The following is a 27,413-nucleotide window of genomic DNA, read 5'->3' as shown; positions in this document are numbered from 1 at the left end:
TGCTGCTGACAGCAGAGGAAGGTTTTGGAAGGAAAAACCATGGCTGGTGGTTCTCAATTCATTTGGATTCCGCTCCTCTTCACCTGTGTACTCTGCACTTCTGATCCCAGAGCTGGTAGGGGGAAATAATATCGTCCTTTTTATTGTCAGTTAATAGGGGTTGAATTAAACAAATACCTGTAACAACAACAAAAAAGTAAATATTTATGTTTTCTCGTTTATTTCAGGCCACAACAGGTTGGTCAGAACTGGGAATCCCGACTTGGACGCAATCCTTTCCAGGATCCTTGTAAGTCCCAGAAAATGTGACTTAGCAAATGTTTAGAGATGAGCAGAAGTTTGGCTGCTACTACTAATGATACATTTCTTCTTGTGCATTTACCTTAGCTATCCACTGACTTTCAAAACAGCCCTGTAAATGTGACGGTAAGTAGTAATTATTAAATAGTTATTACATCATGTGATTTATCTCTATAAATATTGTGATCAATAAAAGTTTTAGTATATCTGTATCTGTATCTCCCACTGAGCATAAGATCTCTGTGCTCAGTAGCTTCTTTCAAAAAACAACTAAAAACACATCTTTTTAGAATTGCTGTTTGTTAACTGTCGTCTGTTTTGTTTTATGCTTTGTTAACCTTGTGTGAAGCACTTTGTGATCTTTTATCTAGAAAGGTGCTATATAAATAAAGTTTTACTTACTTACTTACTTACGATAGATATAAGAAACTTGTTATATTATCTTCATCTGATCTAAGATCAAATGTTTTATTACAGTCAATTGTCATCAAAACTTGCACCGGTAAGTGATTTTTATTTATTTATTTTTTACATCTATTTTATTTAACAATACACTACAATCCAAAAACATGTTCCCAGTAAGCTGCTTCTGCTAATCTGGAATGTTTTATTCACTCATCCAAGCGACGTCCAAATCACTCGGATAAGTGATGTAAAAAATGTTTCCCACTGAATATGCTGCATCCACATGAACAGAACCAAGTTTCTGGGATTTAATAACTGGATTATTGAGCGTGCATTGCACAGATTCAAAATGTGATGCCAGTATTTAGCTGAGCGAGTGTCTTAGTGTTGTCTCTACATTATTAGTCAGATAAATAAAGATTTGAAAAACTAAATCTAAAATCTTACATTTAAATGTTTACCTCCTGTCACATTTGACCTCTAACCCCAACTTTAAGGTCAATAGATTGACTTGATAATATTCCTATATAGAGCTCTTTAAAACTAGGTTTCTTACTACTTTCTATAGGCGTGTAGGAAATGATATACAGTATGGTAAATGGCCTGCATTTGTATAGCGCTTTACTCAGTCCCTAAGGACCCCAAAGCGCTTTACACTACATTCAGTCATTCACACACACATTCACGCACTGGTGACGGCAAGCTACATTGTAGCCACAGCTGCCCTGGGGCGCACTGGCAGAGGCGAGGCTGCCGGACACTGGCGCCACGGGGCCCTCTGACCACCACCAGTAGGCAAACACGGGGTTAGTATCTTGCCCAAGGATATTTGGCATGCAGCCAGGAGGCAGCCTGGGATCGAACCACCGACCTTTTGGTTAGTGGCTGACCTGCTCTGCCACCTGAGCTACAGCCACCCCAGTATGGGGATTTTTAACAGGTTATAACCATTTGAATACAAGTACAATGTTCCCGAATACTTTTTTGAAAACAAAATCAACTCGTGTGCAAAAGCTCTTTTCCACTTGATATTTATTTACTAAATATTTAAACAAATTTTACTGAAATTAATGTTGCACACATGCTATAGCCACATAAAAAAATAATTATAAGTAACTATATATAATATATAATTGTGTAAAACTAATTATAAACAGAATCATGTCGAGTATATTAAAATGGGTTTCAGCAGGGCGAATAACAAAAGGCTGCACGTTGCTCTTGTTTTTACTGCGCTACTAACTTCTTAAAGTACATTTAAAAAGTACAAAGAAATTAAATATATATAAAATACAATACAATTTCCCTTAAGAGTAAATACTGCACAGAAAGTGAGCTGCCTTGGCAGATGTCTGCTTATTATTATTATTATTATTATTATTATTATTATTGTTGTTGTTGTTATATTACCTCTGCAACTTTTAAGGATATTGGATGAACTTCTTAAATTTACATAAAAAATTTGTGTTTGATTCAATCAATCAATACATACATATTTAATACATTAAACATGGTCAAAGTAAGAAAAAAAAAAGAGGTCAGCTTATAGAGAAGTTATTTCAAATGAGCCAAAAACTTCAGACTGCTCTAAGCCCTCTGTTTTAGCCAGTTGCCCACATTTGGCCTTCTCAGGTGGAGCTCTGGCTGTGAGCAGACATGCGCTACTTACCTTCTGTTCAAATCTTCTGTTTGCAAAGCGCAGCCAGTCAGAAGAAATTAGTCTTAAAGAGACAGGAGGGGAGGAGCTGAAATACTTAGTTTCAAACAGTGGGTGAGCAGTGAGACTGTTTATCTTGCTGCTTTAATATGTGGCATTGCTAACAGTGGCAGGGTGGGGTTTGTGGCTCAGCTGCAGGGGAGGGGTGGAGCAGTGGGTTCAGGTTACGGTGTCAGGGGAGGCTGACACACACCTGAGCTCCATCATCTGATCATGTCTCCCCTATAAAAGATGGTGGGGTGTTGTGTGTGGGTGGCAGCTGCAAAGCTGGGACAGTGTTGGTGAAAAGTACCGAACAATTAAGGTGAAAGCTGTGTGTGTGGGTCCTCATTCGTGTCACCCTAACATTTCCTTATCAGGTGTGAAAGAAACTTTGGAGGTGTTACAAAGGAAACTTCAGCAGGCGAATCACCGTTACAACCAACTCGGTGAGCATACATCCAGCGAAGAGTTTAAGTAGGCCTACTTTTGCTTTGGTTTGTTGCAACCTGTACACTTTCTTACAGGTGACGAGGCCCTTGGGCTGAGGACAGAGGTCATACAGCTGAAAGTGGAACTTGCTGCATGCATGTCAACAGCATCGTCTACATCTGGCAGTAAGCCTTTCCTTGCACATATGTAACAGTTGGAAACAATTTATATCAGCAAAAGTTAAAATGCATGTGTGATTTCCTGACAGCGTACCAACCCAATCTGCAGCTCAAAATGAAGCAGGTGCTGGAGAAGCTTGATGGTGACACACTTCTCCGTAAGTTTTTTGGAAATACAGTAAAATCTCTCGCACAGGTCACGATTTAATCATAATTAATTAAATTTTAATCATATGACGCTGCACAGTTCAGCTTTTATGTAAAAGTGTTTTCTTTCTTTCAGTTTTTAAAATAATGACACTCACCGGGGAGGTGAGCACTTTGCAGGAGAAGATCAAGCTTGCTACTAATTCTAACAGAACTGCAGACGAAATCGCAGGTGAGCTATTTTATCGTTAGCATGATGTGCTTATCTTGCAGTACTGAGAAATGTTTGAATTTGCCTCCACTTGAGCGCTATTCTTCTGGTTGGAGCCACAGAAACTGAATGAAGATGTTTCATTTCTAAACTGGTTTCCTGCAGAGCTGCAGAAAGAGCTGGACAAGACGACGGCTGAACTCAAAGATCAGATACAGGAAGCTGAAGAAAGCCTTTCAAATGCAACTCTCAGTAAGTGTATTTTTGAACCACATTTGAGGAACGGAAGGTCAACCGAAGGCGCTGGTGTTGTGCGAATGTATATATAAGCAGAAGGAAATGGCTCATTGCTTTCTTTTTTTTTTTCTCTTCTTTTAGTACTTCAGATAATCTCCCTGCAGAATCAGCTCTGGGATTTACAAGAGGCAGAAACAAGAGGGGGAAAACCAAACTCTGGGAGTTCAATTGGCATGACTCTGGGTAAACTGCGGGCTCTTTGATTTAACTAAAAAAACTTTTGCTTATTATGTGAAAATTGCTTGTCCACAGTTCAGGCAGAAAAATTGACACATTGTTCAGTAACTATACCATTCCTTGGTGGCTAATTTTTTAAACTTCATTTCACATTCTCTATTAGTGCTGCTAACAACAGCTTAGTATTTTGTCTAAATAAATTGCAATTAAAACGTAAAAGTTCTTACCCTTTAAATGTCAGTTATTCATGAAAAAGTGTTTGTCTTCATATAACATCAGACATGTTGTAAATAACAAAGAGCATATTCCAGTACAATAATAGCGAGAAAACCCCAACAATCAAATAACCCCTTATGAGCAAGCACTTGGCGATAGTGGGAAGAAAAAACTCCCTTTTAATAGAACCAGGCTCAGGAAGGGGCAGCCGTCTGCCGTGACTGGTTGGAGATGGGTCCATAGATTAATAATAACTCGTCATTAAATGCAAAGTAGTGTATAAACACAAAGAATTTAAAAAAAAAACATGAGTGAAGCTAGGCCCATTGCAGTATAACAGCAGGAAGGTTCAGGCTAACATTTGTTAGACAACAAGAGGCCTTGGGTACAGAGTTGAAGGTGAGCAACTTTATTTGGCCTTGTAGCAAGTGGTCACCCAGTCAACTACACTAAACTAAAGCAGCACCTGAAACTATGCTTTTTAATGCTGTAATGTAGCTACTGTAGCGAGTGGCACTGTGGTTAGTGGCTAATACATTTACCCCCACGCAAAAGATCCAGGAGAGGATATAAACCTCGCATTATGGGGTTACAACGTAGAGTATTTCTAGTACTAGCTCCAAGTTGAGATAAAGGGTTGTGTCTGGTATCTGTAGTAATTCAAACATATTGATCTGGAGCTGATGGCTACCTCTTTGGAAAAAAAGATGCAGCAGAAGTGTCATCAATGTGGCAATCTCTGGGAGTTGGTTCATTTTTGAAGCCACAGCTCAAGTGTGGCTTTTTTCCTGTGGTACCATTTTAACTCCTAAATATGCATAGCTGTGCACTGTGGTCTCCCACTTCCTTCTTTCTTGGTCACAGTCGGTTTCTGCGTGAAGGTTGCATAACACACTGTTATATGAAATCCATTTAGTTTTTTGGTAACTTTTTGGTTGCTCAGGACAAAATGGAGCAAAGAAGTGATGGTTGCTGAAATTGATCTAATGCATGGCTGCATATTCCGTAAAAAAAAAAGAATCTTAAGGAATTTACAATAGGTGTTATGAAATATTTAATAATTATTTAGATTTCAGATTAATATAATGCTAAACTGGGAGAAAAGGTCATCTTCTTTCATTTTATTATGTTATTATATTTCTGTATCCTGACCATTTTCTTCTGCTGCTCAGTGAAAGAACAGCTCAACAGGAAGATCGTTCTGCTGCAAGAAAAAGGAGGTGGCTACTCTGCTAATTGTAAGTGAATCTTTCTAAACAGGCCTGCATTTCTTGTGTGAGTAATAACGTTAAAGGCTTGTCTTTCAACATTTCCCAACACTTCGTTCTCTGCTGGCTGTCCAGTGCTGGAGCTGATTTATGTGCGCACGAAGATTGCAGAGTTGAAGAGGATGATCATCGATGCTATTGAGAAATCCAAAACCTTCGCCGCTGGTGAGTTGTAGATCCCGTCTCTCCTTTGTGGAGCAGCACACGTTTATTCTTTTTTTTACTTTATTTATTTAATTTTTTTAAATTCAGATGCCAGGAAGCAATGGATGCAAAAGATTGATCTCCTCAGAAAGCTGATTATACAGCTGAAAGATGACGAGAACAACAAGGAACTAAGTAAGTGAACATTCAGCGTCGAGCACGTCCTTTGTGTAGTTATTGCGCCATCAACTCGACACCCTCTTGATTCTTTCAACAGCCTTGCAAATTATGAGAGTGCAGGCCGAGGTGCTACATTTTGACCAGCTGATGAGAAACGCCAAAAACATCACTGATTCCCAAATTCAAGGTAAATGGCAGCACAAATCTTTGAAACTTTACACTACGAAGTCAAGTCACATATGTACTTGTCTTATTTGGAACTACCAAATTATGATCTGCTAATTGCAGTAGAAACATTAATAGCTGTTTATTCATCCTAGGGTTCCGCGTTTTGTTGGACAGAGAGAAGCAAAGGCATGACGTTTTACAGAGGCAACTGGAAGCAGTGGAGTATGTTAAGGCACAGCAGAGTAAGTATAAAGGAGAGGCGGAATGATCACCTCACCAACCTCACCACGTATAAATGTGCTGCTAAGGCCCAACACTCAAGACAATGGTGTTTTCTTTGTCTTTGAACAGTCGTGCAAGTCATCAGCCTAATAGAAGAAATGAAAAAGCAGCACCTGACAGGCCAGCCCACCAGTAAGTCCACCTGCACTAACTTTAGTGTTAAATTCAGAAAAACATTTAACATCATTTGTTTTCTGAGCAGAGAATACTTTCTTAATCCTTGACATTAAGATTGCGATCTTACATTATGATACTTTAAATCTGCAGCTGTGCGTGGAGTTACAGAAAAAGAATACATCGAAGCTCAGGCCAAAATAAGAGGTGAGTGCTCGGTGTGTAGTTTGTTTTTTGTTTTGTTTTTTTAGAAATTTTGAAAACTGTCTGATAAGAGCTTCAAGTACCTGATTTTATCCTTTTATACAAAAGAGCTGCAGAGGAAACTGCGACTGAAGACTGAATTAGATTCCAAATTTGTGAAAAGATATGAGCGTAAGTTTTTAAAATGGCTTTCAGCTACAACCTCTGATTATTCCTGCTTGATTTTAAAGCATGTGTCTCGTTTCTGTTAGAGGTGAAGATCGACTTTGACCGCAAGATTGCTGAACTGAAGAGAACCGAGGACTTCCAACCAGCTCTCAGTGAGTCACGTTGCCGTACGCAGTGTCCAGCGGTGTCTCTCGCTCGGCTTGTAATCTCGTTGTGTTGAATTTGTAATCTGTGTAGTGATGTTTCTGTTGCTTTCTGCTCCAGTTGTAAAGCTGATGAGCCTGCATGATGAACTCAAGGCTTTGAAGGATCAGATCTCTCTCTCAGAAGACAAAGACTTGACCTCCGGTGAGGGACAGAGGCCACAGATATATACCATACCTTTGTTTTTATTCTATTAATTAAGTGGATTTTTTTAAAGCAATTTTTAAACAGTTTTGCGCTTGAGACAATTAAATTACATCTTTACATTTTCCTTGGGAAAACTGGGAATTTCTCTGATATTTTTAACATCTCTTAATAACCCCTATTTCTGTCCAACAGAGCTACGGAAACAACTGGAGAGAAAACAAGAAGAACTGAGCTCAGGAATTGCAGACATAGAACGTCTGACTTCTAGCCCAGGAGCAAGTGAGTTTCTTGACTTTACTTTATGTGAACCAGAATTATTGTTTGAACGCTAACCATTGTTTTTAAGCTAAACTCAAACTGACATTCACAGTTATGTACATAAAGTGCATATTAAAAAGGGACATAACATCCAGTTTTAAAGGGAAAACTAGTGTGGAAGAACCTTAAACTGCTTCCTTTCTAGTGGCCAGCAGAGTTAAGGATTGTAAAGTATAATCATTTAATGTGAAGCAGCTAATAAACGGCTGAAATGCACGACGACTTTCTGATCCTTGTTTTAGACAAATCCACCAATAGTCGCCCTGCTAGGTCCTTGTGCTTTCAGCTGTCGTGCTATTAAATCACAAGCTAGTCAAACACAAACTGAATACAGATGAGACCTGGACTGTCACATATCATGGCTTTTATGGTTAAATCTAACTCAGGTCACATGTAAACCTGCAAAAACCAAGATTAAAGAAAATGAATTAACAGCAGAGTGAAAGAATAATGTTGTGAGAGGCTTTGCTTGATATGCTGGATGTTTTGGGGGTTTATGTTTTATCAATCATTAGTTCAAAAGAGTGTAAAGTAGAGACTTGTTGGAGTGGCACAGGGAAAGAAGGGAACCAATGAGATTCTGAGTTGCTTACAAAAAGCAAAAAATTGGTAGACATTGTTGCAGTAAGATTCATTTTCTAACTTAAAGACTGCACGTTGCTTTGCTTTAGTTTTAAAGATCCTTGAACTGCAACATGAGTTATGGACCCTTCGGAACAAAGCCACCAATGGAACCACAAGCGATCGAGAAGAGGGTTAGTGTTGTTTAAAGTCAAGATAGAACCTGCAAAATATAATCTAAATACATACTTTCCTTTTCCTCAGACTTACAGGACAGACTTGACGGCTTCATCGATGAAATCAACAACAGAGCCGGTGAAAACACAAAACTGAGTGAGTCTTGTGAGAAACTCTAAAACTCTCTGCAGTCGTATCTTTTGCAGTCAGCTACATTTTTTTTAACCTTTTTTTCAGTTCTGAAAATCATCAGTCTGCAAAGTCAGCTGGAGCACCTGGAGACGCTGCTGTCACAAACCTACAATTCAAACTGTAAGTATCTCACCCAAGACCTCATGTTAGCATAGAGTGTCATAATGTTACTGTAGCAACTTGACATGTGTGTCACTTTCAGCTCCAAGCATGGTGATCATAAGGAACACTCTAACAGATAAGCTTACACTGAAGAGAGCCGAGCTACAGAAATATATCAATGAGCTGAATAACAAGAATCCGGCTAATGCCAGATTAAGTAAGTCCAGAAAAACACTTGGATCAATCTTGATTGTTGTGAAGTAGCCTAAAACATAATTCTGTACACCCTGACTTTTGTATTTTCTGTAGTTCTGGTTATCGCTGAATTCTACAAACATCTCAAAAGAATTGAAAGAGAAAATCGTGACGATAACGCAGAATCCTCTTTAACATTAACTCGTAAGTATGTCCTACAATCACTGTATCACTTCAAGCGAAATGGGCTTTCATAGAGCGAACGGAACAACATTCATGCCACATGCCTGAGATCGAAAGCTGTTTGCTGCAGGATGTTCATGTTGCTAATTTGCACCATAGTGTTTCAGTCCATTTCTTTTCTTTTAAAGTCCTTCAGATGTTTCTTCAAAACAAAAACAGGGAATATGCTCTTATGAAGGATAAATTCGCAGGTGAGTTGATTTTGTTTTTCTGAATAGATCCATAACTAACAGTTTGTGTCAGAGACAGTTTTTGTTAACTTGGATTTCCTTTTTCACTGAGCAGAGTTGGAGAGGCAACTGCTGTTAAAGACACATGAGTGCTCTGGACTCGAGCAACAACGAAACCGTAAGTTGCGAATCTGACTTTGACCTCAGAGTGTCTGAGACTGAGTTTTGATGTGACTGATTTATTTTTTGTCAGAGCTGAAGACTGAAGTTGAAGATAAGATTGCAGAACTGAACAAGACAAAAGACTTCAAAACTGCTCTGCGTGAGTGCGGTGCAGTTAAAGTCTCTCCTTTTTTTTTTTGCTCACATCCTCACATTATATTTCAGAACTAATCTGTGCCGTCATATCTGCTCACGTTTGTCTCTGTTAGTCCTGAATGTGATCAACACGAAGGCTGAAGTGAGGGCTTTGAAGGAGCAGATCTCAAACTCAAAAGATCCAGAAATCATCTCACGTGAGTATCAGCTGTCATAGTCAGCACACTTCCTGGAGGAAAAATGTGAAACAAATATGACCTCAAGTCATATATCTGTTTCTCTCTGATTCCCCACAGAGCTGCAGATGCAACTGGAGAAGAAGCAAGATGAACTGATTACTAAGACTGCAGAAATGGAGGAATTGCTTGCCAACCCGAGAGTGGGTGAGTGCACTGCTGTACTCTGTGATCAACACTGTTTAAACAGTCTGACAACCCGCTGCCTATTATTGCAACACTAAGCCTCTGGGGGCAATTGACAACATTTGGGGGCCAGGATTTCCTGCTCTGTGCGTTCTGTGCAGTGGATACTTTTCACATGGGGACCTTCTCTACTTGGAAAAGGCCTATAAATCAGTTAGCTTAATGTCTGCATGGTGTTAAAGAACAAATGATCTTGATGGGTGTAACTTTGCATAATTTTAGAAGAAGCTAAGATTTGTAAAATCACCATCATACTGGGAAAAGAATGTGTTTCTGTCATGTTTTTGCAATTTGGTTGCACTGACACACATTTCCATTTAAAATATCCCTCTAAATGACACAACCAAACCTTACCTGTCATTCATCAGATGTTTGTTTGTTTCAGTTTTACAAATCATTGAGCTCCAGAATGAGATATGGGACCTGCAGAACAAGGATGTGAATGGGACAGCTGGTGACCGGATAAAAGGTACTTTAAGGTTTAAGGTGCTGATTGAGGGTGACACAAAGTCATAGTAGATGACTAAATGTTATTAATACAATTCACTGTTTTTTGCAGCGCTACAAAACAGAATAGACACACTCATGGCTCAAATAGGCAGCAGTGATCGAGATAACACCAAACTGAGTGAGTATGAAGTAACTGTGAGCACAAAGGTTCACTGACAAGTTGAATTTTCTTTCTTTTTACCTTTTTCCCTCTCATGAAGTAATTCTCTCACAGCATGTCTTATAGCAAACTACTCTTTTTGCTTCTTTGTGCTTTAGCACTGAAAATCCTGAATCTGCAGAGTCAGGTGAAGCACCTGCAGAATCTGCTGTCAAACCGCGAATCTCAACAAACCAGTGAGCTAACTGGTAAGTATCTCCCATTGTGCTTTTCCTCTAGTGATAAGAGTGTGACAAATACAAGTGAGCAGGCAGAAGCACAGAGGAGTCAGATGTGGGGCAAGTGAGAGTTTTAGTTTTCCCCATCCTTGTAGAAAAAACAAAATAAGTGTGAGAGATAAAGAAACTTGGTAGCTTTTGTAATTCACAGTACAAAACGTGTACGATGATCTCTCGTGTCTGACCAATAAACCTGTTTTAACTTCTTTAAAATGACCTCAGAGATCACAAATGAGCTTGCAGCCAAGAAGGGAGAGCTGGAGAAACATGTCAATGAGCTGAAACAGAAGAACCAGGAAAATGCCAACCTGAGTAAGTCAAGAAAGACTGCAGTGTCTGCAGAAATGATGAAGGAAAAAAGTTCTGCTTTGATTCTTTCTTCCTCTGTTCCTCAGTTTTGAACATCACTGATCTGCAAAGCCAACTTGAAAACCTTGAAAAAGTTAAGACAGCTGAGGATAAAGAAAGTGCTGCTACAATTTCTAGTAAGTATTTTTCTTTTGATCTCTAAAAGCAAGTATCACCTCTGATACCTTCTTCACCTGAAGCTAACTTTACATTTTGTTAGATCTCAGAAAACAACTGAAGGTTAAAGAGTTGGAGCATTCTCGTGATCAGGAAGTGATCCTCGGTAAGTTCATCCGTGGCATGTTTAAGTTTCTGCAACAAGAAGGATTAAGTTGATTTTAAGATGCTTGCAAGTTTCGGCCGGTCTCCGCAGATTGCTGCCCCTCCCTGGTTCTGCCAGAGATTTGTTCCTGTTAAAAGGGAGTTTTTCCTTCCCTCTGTCACCAAAGCACAGCGCCTTGAGGCAACTGTTGTTGTGATTTGGCACTGTATAAATAAAAGTGAACTGAACTGAATTATTGGAGAAACCTGGAATTAATAGTTTTACAAACTCATAGTCAAAACCCACTGAAAGCCAACAAAATATAACAATATGAGCTTTCATGCTGACCTGTATCAAAAAATAATGCCTAGACTATTGCTTAGTAATGTAACCTTTCTCTTAGACTTGCAGCAAAAACTGAACGAGACAGAAAGCTGTTCAGATTATGAGCAGACAATTACAGGTGAGTGTAATCTTTGACTTGCTGTTCTTTCTCAATATAGAAAACTGTTGTCTGTGATCAGCACCCATAATAAATGTCTCTGTGCAGATCTGCAGCAAAACCTGAATGACAAAATCAAGGAGCTGCAGTCCAAATCGAGCTCTGTTACTTCACTTGGTGAGTGTTGAATCTGTTAGCTGTACTGTATTAATATGCTCCATCTTCCACCATCCAGTTGATCATATTTAACCAATTTATTTCTGATCTCGGTGAAATTATTTTAAAAGGGAAGATATTAGAAGCCGTTAAGAAGCTCACAGTGTTGCAACACTTGATACATTACAGGACAATAATAAATAATACATCATGATACATGTAGGTATATTTACTGATTAAAAACCCTGAAAGACCATAAGAATAACACCAAGATATTTACTGCATTGTGTATCATCATTAGTGGTGCATGCCTAATAGTACACAATGATAGTGCTATATTAATGTTTGCCATGTTTGTGCACTTGGCCAACAGATATAATCATATTGAGCAAAGTTTTCTCTTTTAATGCTTGGTGGTTGGCAGGCATGCCTAATTCAGCTCTGTGGCTAAATAATGCTAACGTGCTTTTTGCTTTGCTCATGTATGGCACAGAGATGTGTGGTTAGTTTCTCATCATTCTTAACATTTTTGTTATGTGACTATATAGTCATATTTGGTTTCTAAAAAATTCTTACAAAGAGCAAAAAAAATATAAACATAATATACCATTAAAAATGATATTTGTATTCTTTGGAGACAACATAGTCAATGAATAAGTTGCCCTAAATTATTAAGTAAAAAAGTAAGCTCTTACATTGTTTTGAGATGATGAGTTGGATGATTATTCGGTGTACATAGTACGTTCAGTTTTAAAAACAAACAAAACCTGACCTGTAAAGCTTGGGTTTGACATTTACGTGGACTACTGTAATATTGGCATGGCCCCTGACTATCACAAAAACGTACACGTGAAAACTGTAGCTTTAAAAGAGAGACTTAAGGAGTATAGCAAATGTATTGAGATCTTTGGTCAAAAAAATGTAAGATCCAAATTGTAATATACAATGTACACTACAGCAGGAATGATTAACAACAGCCACAAAACATTTTAAACTAAAAATGTAGTTTTTCATAATATTTAGCAGTAATGGTGCTATGGTTCCTGCAGTCCTCATGGTCAAATGTCTTCAGCATTACCATTGTCTGCTCATGCTGATTTTTAAGGATTTTATTTCTAATTATTCATTCCTCGTGTAGTGGTGACTTGAACAAATTTTCATGACCTCTGAGTGACGTACGGGTGACATACACAGAAAGAGGCAGGTGAAACAAATGCAAATGGAAAACGTGATATTGGGGTGGGAAATGGAAGAAATATAATACATATGGAAATCCAAATAATTTGAATGTTTTCTTTAAAAACATATATAGATGTTAATGATTGATATGACGGCATTTGTGCAATTATTATAGAGACATGCTATTATTCTGGAATGGAAATAAGGATGTTTTCACAAGGTGTTAAAGCTGCATAAAACCTAAAAACAGGTCATTTTAGCCCATTGCAGGGTTGTTTGCAGATTTTAATGTTGTGTAATAAAAATGCTTTTATGTGGTCTTACAGGTGCATAATTGCAAAGAAAGGGACACATAAGTCCTTTGCTAGGTGGTTGATTGGCAATATGATGAGGCCAAAATATCTGATAAGTTAGAACCTTCAGGAGCTTGAGATGTATTTGTATGCTAATTTTTAATGCTTAGTTCCAGATGGTCTAGTTTGCAGTCAAAGAAACAAACACACAGACAGACAGAGCATTTTAATATATTAAAAAAAAAAGGTTTTAATAATGTGTCACTAATATAAACTGTCTCCCTGACTTGTTTCATCACACTCTCAGTGTTTTATTATACTTCCTCACAGTTAATGAGTTTGTGGTGAAGCCAACCTGAGAGAGATGTAATGTAGACACTAAAGCCGGTGAGCAAGAATGTCATACTAAAGAGGATGGTTCTTTTAAATACAGGGGGGGGGGGGGAGCGAATCAGAAACCCCGGGCACAATGATGAAGCAGGCCTGATCAGAAACAGTTTATTCCCGAGACGGACAGTAGGAATAAAACAACCCAAATACTAATAAGAAAAAAGTATACAATAAAATGTTGTTAATATACTAAAATCCCCCAGGAATAAAAAAAAACCCACTTCAAAAACTGCTAAAAATATAATTCTCTGCATGCACTAAAATCCCATCCGGTTCCCTGATGTAACTGTCCACAGTCCAGGATGAATGTTTGTTAGGTGTTCATGAGCTGGACAGAAATTCCCTTTGCGGAGGGGGGTCCACGCCAGCCTCGTCCCAGGCTGACAGGGAGGAGCCTCCCCATATGGAAAAGAAATAGTAAAAACTTATAAAAGACTTGCATAAGATGTGGCCTACTTCATATAGTGAATCATATAAGGCTTATAAGATTTACTCATGAAAGTGGCCACTTTCATATATTGTTTTAGTAAGTATCCAAAACATACAAGTTTCATTTATATAATTTTTCAAGGGATCTTACATCTGTTTTTACTCTTGTATGCTTTTCATACAAGTTTCACACAAGACAGATGCAAACTTTATAAGATTTATACATATCTTTTCCATATGGGTCTATCCCCCTCTCGTCCTCTCACTGGGCCCATCACACACTGGCGTCCGTCGCTCGATACCACCGCGGCTCCACTTGCGTCATCGCCCTGTAAATAAACAAATAGGTGCTAGAACCATCGTCCCGGAAGCGGCCCTGGCTTATAGCCATGGCAACCCTCTGCCAACACGGCTGCACCCAGTGAATGACAGTGGAGACACTACTCACAAATGTAGGCAGAGGTATACCTCTCCCCTGCTACTAATCACACACGTTGTCTCCTACTGTCGCCGTTCCTGCTGTCGAGACTGGGTTGCCATGTCATGCTGACTGGTCCGTCTCCAGATGAGGCACCGCACCCCCACGATCAACCAGCGGGTCCCTCTTTTTCTCCTGGCCTTCGCGCGTTCCTCCTTATATCTGGGGCCTCTCTCCTCCAGTATCCAGCTAGCTTCCTTTTAATAGGTGTTTAGACAGCTGATAGGCCACCTCTGGACACACACATGCCTCAGCAGGTGATCCAGCTAATTTGCCCCATGCTCAGCCTGTCCAAATAGAAAGTGTCCTAGCTGGTATTCACAAAATTTCTTATATGGATCATAGTTGTTAAAATCAGAGCCTTTGCTAAAAACACAACTTACATTGGGCACATGCACAGATGTTGTGCACATTTTCATGTGTCTTAGATGAGAACAGTGAACGCTGATGTTTATTCTGACTGATTCTTTCAGCTCTACAAATTTCTACATTAACTCAGCAAGTGGAGCAACTGAAAGCACAAATGAACAACTCTGTGTCCAAATCCAAGGTTGATGGTGAGTGTGTTTCATTGTCAAGTCAAGTAAGCAGCGCTACTGGGGTCCAGTATTCACATGGTGTACATTAAAGGGTTGTTGTACAGCTTTAATATTAGCTAAATAAATATTTACATTTACGCATAAATCCCCCCCAAACAAAGTTTTGTCTGATCTGGATCTGCAGAGCTCCAAAAAGCCATAGATGAAAAGAACGAGGAGCTGGACAAACTAACAAAAGAGCTGAAAGAGAGAAGCACTCAACCACGTAGACGTGAGTACAAACAACCTGCTGAAAGAATCCAGATTACTTACTCAAGTACAAATACTTATAAGTGTTCCAACCTTCTTTCAGTTCTGCAGATTATTGCACTGCAAACAGAAATCGAGAAACTGGACACTGTGGCGGAAAATGATAGAGATGAGGAGAAGATTAAAGGTGAGTGACATATCTTACCTGCGTAAAGTAACAAGTGTAAAGCAAAAATAGGATCATTTCTGTTTTGTCTTTTCTTCTTGAAAAAATCATCTTTTTTTCCCAGTACTTCAAGGAAAGCTCACTTATTTGATTGATGGAGTTAAAGATGAACAGGGTGAAAACGTTAAGCTGAGTGAGTAACAGTCAGAATAAAATACTTCCCTCACTCTCTTCTTGTTATATATGCATAAACCTTTTTTGTAGCATTTCAGATCTTGAATCAGCAAGCTGAAATAGCAAGACTGAAGAAGGAAGAAGAAAAGAAGAATCAGGCACAAGAAGCAAAAATTAAAGGTGGGCTCTCCTCAAATGCGATCATAGTAATACTACAAATATTTAAGGACATAAAACATCACTTTTGCCTATTTTTGTAGATCTGGAGAATCAACTGGAGGCCATGAGAAATCAGAGAAACACAAGAAGTGGTATGAGTTCAGTCATGAGTTCTGGTTCAGTCAGCAACAAGGAGTGAAATATCAAACAGCATCCGAGTCCATAACGTTTGTGTTTTGTTTTAGCTGCTCAGATTATGGAGCTTGAAGTGCAAATTAAAGAACTGGAAGATAACATAGCAGCCCTCAAAGAGGCTCATACTGAGAGCCTTGCAGGTACAGAACAAACTTTGAAATGTATATTGCATGAAGTAACCTGTATATTAAGCTAATGGTTGTGTTTATTAATCTCAACTCACTTTCAGACCTTCAAAGGAGACTAAAGTTGAAAGAGAGGCAGCTGGATGACACTGAAAGTCAACTTGAGCATATAGATGCAGAGAATTTTAAATATGGTATGAATATTGTTGAATTTGCTTTTTGGTGTCATGCTGTTCATGTCCTTTTAGTACGATATAATATTCCAGTTTTTTGTATTTCCACTAGTGATGGAGATTGCTGATCTGAGGGTGAAACTGAAAAAGGCGGTGACGCAGACATCTGACAAAAAAATCAAAGGTTTGAGATTTTTGCAGTCATTTAACAATTTAGTGCATGTAGAGTCAGTCTCATAAATATTTTGAAGACCTGCAACACATTTCTGCTTGATCTTAAATCCTGTTTAAAAGTACTTTTTTACTTTCTTTGTCAGACGTGGAGAAGAAACTAAAAACACAAGAAGCTGAGAATAAAAAACTTGAAGCTGCAAACAAAGGTTTGTATTTTATTTTTGTTGGGCGACCGTGGCTCATGGGGTTGGGAAGCGTATCTGTAACCGGAAGGTCGCCGGTTCGATCTCCGGGTTCTCTGTCCTGGTCGTTGTGTCCTTGGGCAAGACACTTTACCCTACCGCCTACTAGTGTTGGCCAGAGGGGCAGATGGCACGATATGGCAGCCTCGCTTCTGTCAGTCTGCCCCAGGGCAGCTGTGGCTACAACTGTAGCTTGCCTCTACCAGTGAGTGAATGAATAGTGGCATTGTAAAGCGCTTTGGGTGACTTGAAAAGCGCTATATAAATCCAATCCATTATTATTATTTAACTCTTATAGTATAATGCAACAGCTCATTAGCTTAGCTTAGCACACAGACTACAATTAAAACCCTTCTGAGGCCCTGGGACCATTTTTGTACATTTTAGTTTTTCAGTTACAAGCCATTTGCACTGTGTTGAATGGAATATAGCCAAATTCTCTAAAAAAAAGTTTGGTATAATTTCATTTCAAAATTCAAGTCTGACTTCCTTAAATTAGCTTCAGTGGCTAAGCTAACAATACACATCCTCTTAATGAGCAACAGCTCGCCTGGATTTATCTGCTTACTTCTATTTTCCAACTCTGTTTGGCACATATGGATTACAGTAATTGTTGAACATGAGCAGAATAAGTGTGACATGTAATTCCTTTGCAAGGCTTTTGCTGTAGATTAAACAAATAAAGTAAAACATGTTAATTTGTCTTTAGGAATCATGTAGTTAGCTTTAGGGAGGCTAGCTGTTTCCCCTTCTTTCCAATCTTTATGGTAAGCTAACATTCACATTATATAGCATTTTATATCTTGAGATAAAAATTTACAACATAATCTTTAGCCCCTTATAGTACCGGTATCTACTCGGATCAACTTGCCACGGTTTTCAGAGTTTTCCATTAGCTTAATTACCTGCAGTCATGGCGAGCCCATCCCAGTAGAGACTAATGGAAAAGGCGCTTTCAGTCCTTTTAATTTGTTTTGAGTAAGTCCTCCAGATCTCTTTTTTAAAAAGACAAAGACACAAATCAGGGGGTTTTTTCTGAATATATCCATCATATTAAAGAGTTTTGTGCAGAGATCCAATTTTAGTTGTTTGTTTCTTTTGATTCAGAGTTGGAGAAAAAACTGCAATTAAAGACTCAAGAATGCTCTGGACTCGAGCAACAACGAAACCGTAAGTTGTAAATCTGACTTCAACCTGAAAGTTTTTGAGCCTGAGTTTTTGATATGACTGTTTTTTCTTTTTTTCTTTTTTTAATCAGAGCTGAAGACTGAAGTTGAAGATAAGATTGCAGAACTGAACAAAACGAAAGACTTCAAAACTGCTCTGCGTGAGTGCGGTGCAGTTAAAGTCTCTCTTTTTTTTTTTTGCTCACATCCTCACATTATATTTCAGAACTAATCTGTGCCGTCATATCTGCTCACGTTTGTCTCTGTTAGTCCTGAATGTGATCGACATGAAGGCTGAAGTGAGGGCTTTGAAGGAGCAGATCTCAAACTCAAAAGATCCAGAAATCATCTCACGTGAGTATCAGCTGTCATAGTCAGCACACTTCCTGGAGGAAAAATGTGAAACAAATATGACCTCAAGTCATATATCTGTTTCTCTCTGATTCCCCACAGAGCTGCAGATGCAACTGGAGAAGAAGCAAGATGAACTGATTACTAAGACTGCAGAAATGGAGGAATTGCTTGCCAACCCGAGAGTGGGTGAGCGCACTGCTGTACTCTGTGATCAACACTGTTTAAACAGTCTGACAACCCGCTGCCTATTATTGCAACACTAAGCCTCTGGGGGCAATTGACAACATTTGGTCCAAACCATAGTTTCCATGTGATGTCAGAGCTACTGGGACATGCCCACCTGGTGGACAAAACAGTACAGTGGCCCTTTGCCCTCCAGCCATCCTTTGATTATCTTCAAATTTAACTTAGCCAAAATGCAGCAAAACGTGAGCACACCTCTCCTAACCACACCTCACAGTCCAAATCACACAAATCCCTGCTTCTCCACTGAAATCCGGACTGTCATTGGCAGTCATTTAAGAGGAATGATTTACCTGACACTGGAAAACTACTTTGTTAACTTTAATGTTATATTATGACAATAATATGACATATTAATACTACTAGAACTTTTCTGGCTCTGCACTGTAAATGTCCAGGTCAACAAAACATAAGATTTACGCATGGTACTTTGTTTAAGCTAGCTATATAGAACTTACCTTTGCTTTAAAAATAAATTTATTGTTCTTCAGCTCCCACACGATGCCATTATTTACCCATCCTGACTGAAAATACATGTAGTCCCTTGGTTTGGACATGTTAACTGCTGTGTCTTAAGAAGCATCACAGTTGAAAAACTGGGATACTTTTTAATGGTTTCATAAAGAATTTGCTCACCTGTCGCATCTGTCTCAAAATACTGTGTAAGCACAGTATATGAACAATCAGAAAACAGCACTTGGTGATGGTGGAAAGGAAAAACTTCCTTTTAACAGGAAGAAACCCCTGGCTGAATCAGGCAGAGGGGAAATCATCTGCCATTACCGGATGAGGATAAGGAGAGGGAGACAGAACAATAACTAATCATTAAATGCAAAGTGGGATATAAGCACAGAGAGCAAAAAGGTGATTCGGGTTAGTGAAGATGAAACACTAGCAGCTTTAGCATGTTGCAGTGTAACTGCTCAGAGTCATTTGATCCAGCCCTAACTATAAACTTTGTCAAAAAGGAACATTTCACAACCAAACCTTACCTGTCATTCATCAGATGTTTGTTTGTTTCAGTTTTACAAATCATTGAGCTCCAGAATGAGATATGGGACCTGCAGAACAAGGATGTGAATGGGACAGCTGGTGACCAGATAAAAGGTACTTTAAGGTTTAAGGTGCTGATTGAGGGTGACACAAAGTCATAGTAGGTGACTAAATGTTATTAATACAATTCACTGTTTTTTGCAGCGCTACAAAACAGAATAGACACACTCATGGCTCAAATAGGCAGCAGTGATCGAGATAACACCAAACTGAGTGAGTATGAAGTAACTGTGAGCACAAAGGTTCACTGACAAGTTGAATTTTCTTTCTTTTTGCCTTTTTCCCTCTCATGAAGTAATTCTCTCACAGCATGTCTTATAGCAAACTACTCTTTTTGTTTCTTTGTGCTTTAGCACTGAAAATCCTGAATCTGCAGAGTCAGGTGAAGCACCTGCAGAATCTGCTGTCAAACCGCGAATCTCAACAAACCAGTGAGCTAACTGGTAAGTATCTCCCATTGTGCTTTTCCTCTAGTGATAAGAGTGTGACAAATACAAGTGAGCAGGCAGAAGCACAGAGGAGTCAGATGTGGGGCAAGTGAGAGTTTTAGTTTTCCCCATCCTTGTAGAAAAAACAAAATAAGTGTGAGAGATAAAGAAACTTGGTAGCTTTTGTAATTCACAGTACAAAACGTGTACGATGATCTCTCGTGTCTGACCAATAAACCTGTTTTAACTTCTTTAAAATGACCTCAGAGATCACAAATGAGCTTGCAGCCAAGAAGGGAGAGCTGGAGAAACATGTCAATGAGCTGAAACAGAAGAACCAGGAAAATGCCAACCTGAGTAAGTCAAGAAAGACTGCAGTGTCTGCAGAAACGATGAAGGAAAAAAGTTCTGCTTTGATTCTTTCTTCCTCTGTTCCTCAGTTTTGAACATCACTGATCTGCAAAGCCAACTTGAAAACCTTGAAAAAGTTAAGACAGCTGAGGATAAAGAAAGTGCTGCTACAATTTCTAGTAAGTATTTTTCTTTTGATCTCTAAAAGCAAGTATCACCTCTGATACCTTCTTCACCTGAAGCTAACTTTACATTTTGTTAGATCTCAGAAAACAACTGAAGGTTAAAGAGTTGGAGCATTCTCGTGATCAGGAAGTGATCCTCGGTAAGTTCATCCGTGGCATGTTTAAGTTTCTGCAACAAGAAGGATTAAGTTGATTTTAAGATGCTTGCAAGTTTCGGCCGGTCTCCGCAGATTGCTGCCCCTCCCTGGTTCTGCCAGAGATTTGTTCCTGTTAAAAGGGAGTTTTTCCTTCCCTCTGTCACCAAAGCACAGCGCCTTGAGGCAACTGTTGTTGTGATTTGGCACTGTATAAATAAAAGTGAACTGAACTGAATTATTGGAGAAACCTGGAATTAATAGTTTTACAAACTCATAGTCAAAACCCACTGAAAGCCAACAAAATATAACAATATGAGCTTTCATGCTGACCTGTATCAAAAAATAATGCCTAGACTATTGCTTAGTAATGTAACCTTTCTCTTAGACTTGCAGGAAAAACTGAACGAGACAGAAAGATGTTCAGATGATAAGCAGAAAATTACAGGTGAGTGTAATCTTTGACTTGCTGTTCTTGCTAAATACAGAAAACTGTTGTCTGTGATCAGCACCCATAATAAATGTCTCTGTGCAGATCTGCAGCAAAACCTGAATGACAAAATCAAGGAGCTGCAGTCCAAATCGAGCTCTGTTACTTCACTTGGTGAGTGTTGAATCTCTGAATAAAAAACTTTCTAAGCTGTCAAATTCATCATAATATATTCATTTTTTTTCCTATGATATTGATTTAAAAGTGAAGATTTTAGAAGCTGTAAATCATATTTTACTTAACTTTTTATCACCTTCAACAAAAAAGGTTTAATTCATGATGATGCAATTTTGTAGTTATTAGGGGAACGCCTGAGTCACTCATGGTCAAGCAAGAGCTGCAAATGTACTGCATTATTTATTATGATTACTACTACATGGCATGCCCACGCTACAGTAGTGCCACTGTAGTGTTTGGCCTATTTGTGCAGCTGGCTGATTGATATACTTAATCACATTGGGGGTTGGGGTAATCTCACAAGGTCCTAGGTGGTTGGTAGGCATGTGTAATTCAACTTTGTGAATATAAATAAAACTAGCTGCCTCATAATAAGATAATATCCAAATAAAAGGAGGTGCATGTAGGTGCATAAAGGCAAAAAATGTCATTTTTAGCCACTTGCTAGGTTTTTGCAATAGGATGGTGTCAATCAGACTTTTTGAATTTAAACTAGATGTTAATGTTGTGCAATAAAAATACATTTATGTTTTTATAGGAGCATAATTGATAAGAAAAGGAACTTTTTAGCCCTTTACTGGGTGGTTGCTATGTGATATGATGACATCATACTATCTGAATATTAAAATATCTGAATATATCTTAATATGTCAAAAAAAATATATTGCCATGATTTCTTTCTCCACATTCTCAATGTTTTACTATTCGCAGATGTTGTGCACATGTTCATGTGTCTTAGATGAGAACAGTGAACGCTGATGTTTATTCTGACTGATTCTTTCAGCTCTACAAATTTCTACATTAACTCAGCAAGTGGAGCAACTGAAAGCACAAATGAGCAACTCTGTGTCCAAATCCAAGGTTGATGGTGAGTGTGTTTCATTGTCAAGTCAAGTAAGCAGCGCTACTGGGGTCCAGTATTCACATGGTGTACATTAAAGGGTTGTTGTACAGCTTTAATATTAGCTAAATAAATATTTACATTTACTCATAACAAAGTTTTGTCTGTTCTGCAGAGCTCCAAAAAGCCATAGATGAAAAGAACGAGGAGCTGGACAAACTAACAAAAGAGCTGAAAGAGAGAAGTACTCAACCACAACGACGTGAGTACAAACAACCTGCTGAAAGAATCCAGATTACTAACTGAGGTACAAATACTTATCAGTGTTCCAACCTTCTTTCAGTTCTGCAGATTATTGCACTACAAACAGAAATCGAGAAACTGGTCACTGTGGCTGAAAATAATACAGATGACGAGAAGATTAAAGGTGAGTGACATATCTTACCTGCACATAGTGTAAAGCAATGACTTCTTAAAAAATAAAATACATGCATTCGGTGGGAAAAAAAAAGTCATTCCTCATCTTTTTTTCTCCAGCACGTCAAGAAGAGCTCAATTCTTTGATAGAGGGAATTAAAGATGAACAGAATGAAAATATTAAGCTGAGTGAGTAACAGTCAGAATAAAATACTTCCCTCGCTCTCTTCTTCTTTGTCTTTAATATGTATGCACATGTATGTTTATCACAAAAAGTCTGTTTATCTGAATGTAGTGCTTTCACAGTGAGTGTTTTCAAGTGACGCAACATTTCTCCCACTGAAAACGCTACGTCCGGATGAACAGACTTAATTTTTCGGGGATTTCCTTACCTGGATGCACTGATCATGCATGAAGATGATTTTCTTTTTTAATAGCATTTCAGATCTTGAATCAGCAAGATGAAATAGCAAGACTGAAGAAGCAACAAAACAGGAAGAATGAGACACAAGAAGCACAAATTAAAGGTGGGATGCAGTGGGCTTTCCTCAGATGTGATCATAGTAATACTACAGATATTTTAAGGACGTAAAACATCACTTTTGCCTGTTTTTGTAGATCTGGAAGATCAACTGGAGGCCATCAGGAATGAGATACAACAAAAGACAGACCTGCTGGATAGAAAAGATATAAATATTGCTAATCTGTGTAAGTATTTTGCTCTGGTTCAGTCAGCAACAAGGATGAAATATCAAACAGCATCAGAGTCCATAATGTTTGTGTTTTGTTTTAGCTGCTCAGATTATGGAGCTTCACGAGCAAATTAAACCACTGGAAAATAACATAGCAGCCCTCAAAGAGGCTCATACTAAGAGCCTTGCAGGTACAGAACAAACTTTGAAATCTATATTTTGCATGAAGTAACCTGTATTTTAAGCTAATGGTTGTGTTTATTAATCTCGACGCATTTTCAGACCTTCAAAGGAAACTAAAGTTGAAAGAGAGGCAGCTGGATGACACTGAAAGTCAACTTGAGCATATAGATGCAGAGAATTTTAAATATGGTATGAATATTGTTGAATTTGCTTTTTGGTGTCATGCTGTTCATGTCCTTTTAGTACGATATAATATTCCAGTTTTTTGTATTTCCACTAGTGATGGAGATTGCTGATCTGAGGGCGAAACTGAAAGAGGCTGAAACGCAGACATCTGACAAAATCAAAGGTCAGTCATTTAACAATTTAGTGCATGTAGAGTCAATCTCATTAATATTTTGAAGACCTGCAACACATTTCTGCTTGATCTTAAATCCTGTTTAAAAGTACTTTTTTACTTTCTTTGTCAGACGTGGAGAAGAAACTAAAAACACAAGAAACAAAGAATAAAAAACTTGAAGCTGCAAACAAAGGTTTGTATTTTATATTGCAGGTAGTCACAAAATTAATTTGATATTTTGTCGCAAACATGTATCAGGGTTGGATTTAAACATCTGTTTAACTCTTATAGTATAATGCATTCATTTAGCTAACAGGAACTGAAAATTATGGGCAACAGCTAACCTGGCTTTCTCTACTTGTTATGTACTCGACTATTTTCTAACTCGATGTTTGTCATGTATGGATTAGACAAATTGCTGAGCAGAAATAGAGGCGGGCAAGCTGTTTTCCTTTTTTTTGCAGTCTTTATGTTAAGCTAACTAGCTAGTGGCAATACAATCAGTCAGTGTAAAAAGAAAGTATTGGGTCTTAAATACAAGCACAGATGAACTGCAAAACATGATATATTACACCGTCATTGTTTACCTAACAAAACCTAAACCAAAAGGCAGAAGCACTGTATGGAAAAACAGATGCATTTATGAGTGACTCAGTGACTGTGAGGTGCCCGGGTCCTGTGGCTGCAGTAAACAAATAGGGGCTTTTATAGCTGGTGAATGAACGTTAACCTTGATAACTCTTACTACGCTCGGCAGTAACGATACTCTGTTCTCGGCCCTTAGACAGATTATCAGGCTGTCCCGTATTTCACAATAAAACTCTCTCACTTGAGTCTTCTCCAAACAACTTTTTCGGTCTTTTTCTAGTTTTACTGTCATGAACTTTAACATTTAACATGTGAACTGAGGCTTATAGAGTCTCAGATGTAGCACTTTTTGCCCCAGTTTCTCTGAGTATAGCATGATAAATTTGCTGCAATATCCTAGCCACTGTCTTGAATATTTTCCACTTTCGCGATTCTCTCACTGTAGAATTAGGGACTTTTTTTTTTTGGAAATGGCCTTTCAACCCTGCCACTTACCCTCCTAATTCCTATGGAAGCAATAAGGGTGTAGTTCTCCCAAAGTTGATTCTGTTCATCTGGATGTGGTGTTTTTTGTTTGTTTTTTTTTTAGTGGGAGAAACGTTTCGTCACTCATCCAAGTGACTTCTTCAGTCTCAGCTGACTGCAGGTTTCCCCAATCTTATCAACAGTACATTTGCATAATGACTGAAACCAGCCCACTGAGGAACAATGGGCTGGGAGGTCAGTTCCTTAATCTTAATTATGCAAATTCTCATGACCATTGATCAACCACCACTGATCAAAGACCACTGACCAATGGCCATGAGTCCCATTCACAGAGAGTTGGGGAATGGCTGCAATCACAGCATTGTAAGATGGCAAAAGATGTACCCTTAGGCCCCCTTCTCGATTCAGAGATGATTTTCCCTTTTCACTTAAATGGCCTCCTTGACTCCACGCTCAAATCACCGTTCCTCCCTGTCCAGGATGTTACATCCTCATCATTGAAAGAGTGGTGTAGTTCACTAATGGTGTAGTTCATTTTCCACACACTGCTTCTTGTTTTTGAACTACTTTTTGTCCATCTGAGGTTGTATTTACTTAATTTCTGTCTGGTATGATAAGAACCAGATTTTCTTTATGTCTGGAAACATCAAACCTTGGAACTGACAGAGTGTACTTTCTTTGGAGCATGTTGCGACTGTCTGTCTATGAAAAGTGCTTAATAAATAGACTTTACTTTCTGACATCTTTTCATCTAAAATTAAACAAGGACAAATAAATGCATTTCTCAAAACATCCAAAAGTATCCAAATGTGACTCTCATTTAGCTGGTTCATGTTTAATCTCTCTCCCTCTGTCAGACCTAAAGCAGGAAGTCACAGAGCTGAAGATGTGCTGCTCTCAACCGCCAGAGGAGTGTGAAGGTAAGATTCCCAATGTGACCACATTATTATTGTGTGGATATATTGTACAGATGCACTCCTTGAGGTTCTGAAGTATGTATTTCATCAAACAGACTTGCGAAGAGATTTGCAGCAGTGCCATGATGATGCAGACCGCCAGCTGCAGGAGCTACATCAGAAGGATGCCAAGCTCAACCAGTTGGAGCAGGAGTTACAAAGACAGAACAGGGAGAATAACAAACTGCAGAATAATATTGACAGTATGTTCAAGCCACAGAATGAGCAGATTCAGTATAATATGGGAAAGTGGGTAGTAGTGAATGTGAGATTCTTAATTGGATAATTTAATCTTCTTGTTAGACCTGCAAGCTGAGAAAAACAAACCTCAGGAAATTGTAGAACTTCTAGTTTAGCCCAGAAACATACAAAGAGTAAACTGTTATGACACAAAATCCTCTGACAGACATTCTCTTCTTACTCTGCCCTCAGGGCTTCAAAGGGAACTAGGTGATATAGAAGAAAAGACCATCCATACCTGTGAGTCACACACGAAAGTTTGTTTCTTTTTTCTTTTTCTTTGCACTTTTGTTTAAAGCTAATAAAGCTGCACAGATGCCATGAAAAAAAATACATGACTACTCACGCTGCATACAACAGCCTGTTGTGTGAAAACGTCTATATAACTTTAAAGCACACCCTTACATTTTTCACATTAAGGTTAAATTATGCCATCTGTGTTATCAGGGTTGTTTCACTGCATGCTGATTTCAGATGGTGTTTCTTTTAACAGCAAAGATGACCTTCGATCCAGACACAGCGCACCCAAGAATAGTTTTATCTGATGATGAAACCGAGATGTCCACTGCAGATTTTATACAAGACGTCCCCAACAATCCAAGACGGTTTGATGTGATTCTGGGGGCCCTAGGTGCCACTGGCTTCTCATCTGGCAAGCATTACTGGGAGGTTTCAGTAGCTGGAAAGACCTGTTACCACCTTGGGATGACCAGTGAATCTTCTCGAAGAAAGGGATCAATACCCTTCAATCCAAACAATGATTACTGGACTATAGTCCTGGACAAACAGGGTCAGTACAGAGCTATAGAGCACAGGAGAACGGTTCCCATTCCTACTGAGATACAACCAGTTACCCTGGGTATCCTGCTAGATTACAAAAAGGGAACCATCTCGTTTTATGATTCAGGGTCCAGAACTCATATGTATTCTTTTGTAGGTCAGCGCTTCACAGGAAAAATTTATCCATTTGTCAATTTCTGTGTAGAAGATGGCAGCGCTCCAAATCCAGTAGTTTTAATTACTCCTGGAGCAACTGACTGGATAAAATAAGGGTCACGAGAAGTTCTGTCCGCACCCATGTCAAAATGTGTGACATTTACGAGTATGGGAAATAAAATAATAACTGAAGAATAAGTGCACATATTTCTGCTACTGTTGCTATTAAATGCTTCAGACAGTAAAACAAATATACCATGCTTGCAGCATTCTCTCCCTGTCTTTAAAGCCAACCTTAAGTCTGCCTACTCTCTTTGATTTGAATCATGCTGTTAACTCTATGGTTTTTACCAGCTGTTATTTTTATCAATACTGTGATTTTGATATTTGATTCTATGTAAGGTGTCCCTGAGTGTCTCAGCAGGTGCCTATTAATAAAATTCATTACTAAAATA

At 38.6% G+C, this 27,413-nt stretch overlaps 1 protein-coding gene across 1 annotated transcript; it reads left to right on the top strand.

Moving 5' to 3' along the window:
* On the top strand, window positions 1-27,413 carry LOC146688268 (uncharacterized). The gene is made up of 75 exons (XM_085438865.1): window positions 1-115; window positions 228-289; window positions 388-426; window positions 778-802; window positions 2,782-2,850; window positions 2,929-3,018; window positions 3,102-3,170; window positions 3,296-3,391; window positions 3,536-3,622; window positions 3,749-3,850; window positions 5,233-5,298; window positions 5,404-5,493; window positions 5,581-5,667; window positions 5,750-5,839; window positions 5,973-6,062; window positions 6,172-6,234; window positions 6,370-6,423; window positions 6,529-6,591; window positions 6,672-6,740; window positions 6,853-6,936; window positions 7,132-7,218; window positions 7,929-8,012; window positions 8,083-8,151; window positions 8,233-8,307; window positions 8,390-8,506; window positions 8,599-8,688; window positions 8,856-8,918; window positions 9,013-9,075; window positions 9,151-9,219; window positions 9,329-9,412; window positions 9,512-9,598; window positions 10,023-10,106; window positions 10,197-10,265; window positions 10,406-10,495; window positions 10,748-10,837; window positions 10,921-11,010; window positions 11,094-11,156; window positions 11,539-11,598; window positions 11,686-11,754; window positions 14,976-15,059; window positions 15,226-15,312; window positions 15,394-15,477; window positions 15,581-15,649; window positions 15,721-15,810; window positions 15,891-15,941; window positions 16,035-16,124; window positions 16,214-16,303; window positions 16,395-16,466; window positions 16,600-16,662; window positions 17,806-17,868; window positions 17,957-18,025; window positions 18,135-18,218; window positions 18,318-18,404; window positions 19,485-19,568; window positions 19,659-19,727; window positions 19,868-19,957; window positions 20,210-20,299; window positions 20,383-20,472; window positions 20,556-20,618; window positions 21,001-21,060; window positions 21,148-21,216; window positions 22,064-22,147; window positions 22,296-22,382; window positions 22,464-22,547; window positions 22,658-22,726; window positions 22,975-23,064; window positions 23,156-23,245; window positions 23,331-23,420; window positions 23,512-23,601; window positions 23,693-23,761; window positions 23,883-23,945; window positions 25,684-25,746; window positions 25,839-25,985; window positions 26,215-26,262; window positions 26,516-27,413. The coding sequence occupies exons 1-75, from the start codon at window positions 40-42 to the stop codon at window positions 27,070-27,072; spliced, it is 6,303 nt and encodes a 2,100-aa protein (XP_085294991.1). The 5' UTR covers window positions 1-39; the 3' UTR covers window positions 27,073-27,413.

Source organism: Copadichromis virginalis, linkage group LG18 (genome assembly GCF_057382275.1).
Source record: "Copadichromis virginalis isolate Kocher_CV1m ecotype Utaka linkage group LG18, C_Virginalis_male_GT1.1, whole genome shotgun sequence".
NCBI lineage: Eukaryota > Metazoa > Chordata > Actinopteri > Cichliformes > Cichlidae > Copadichromis > Copadichromis virginalis.
Note: the sequence above shows the minus strand (reverse complement) of the source record. Positions and strands in the feature narration are given on the sequence as shown.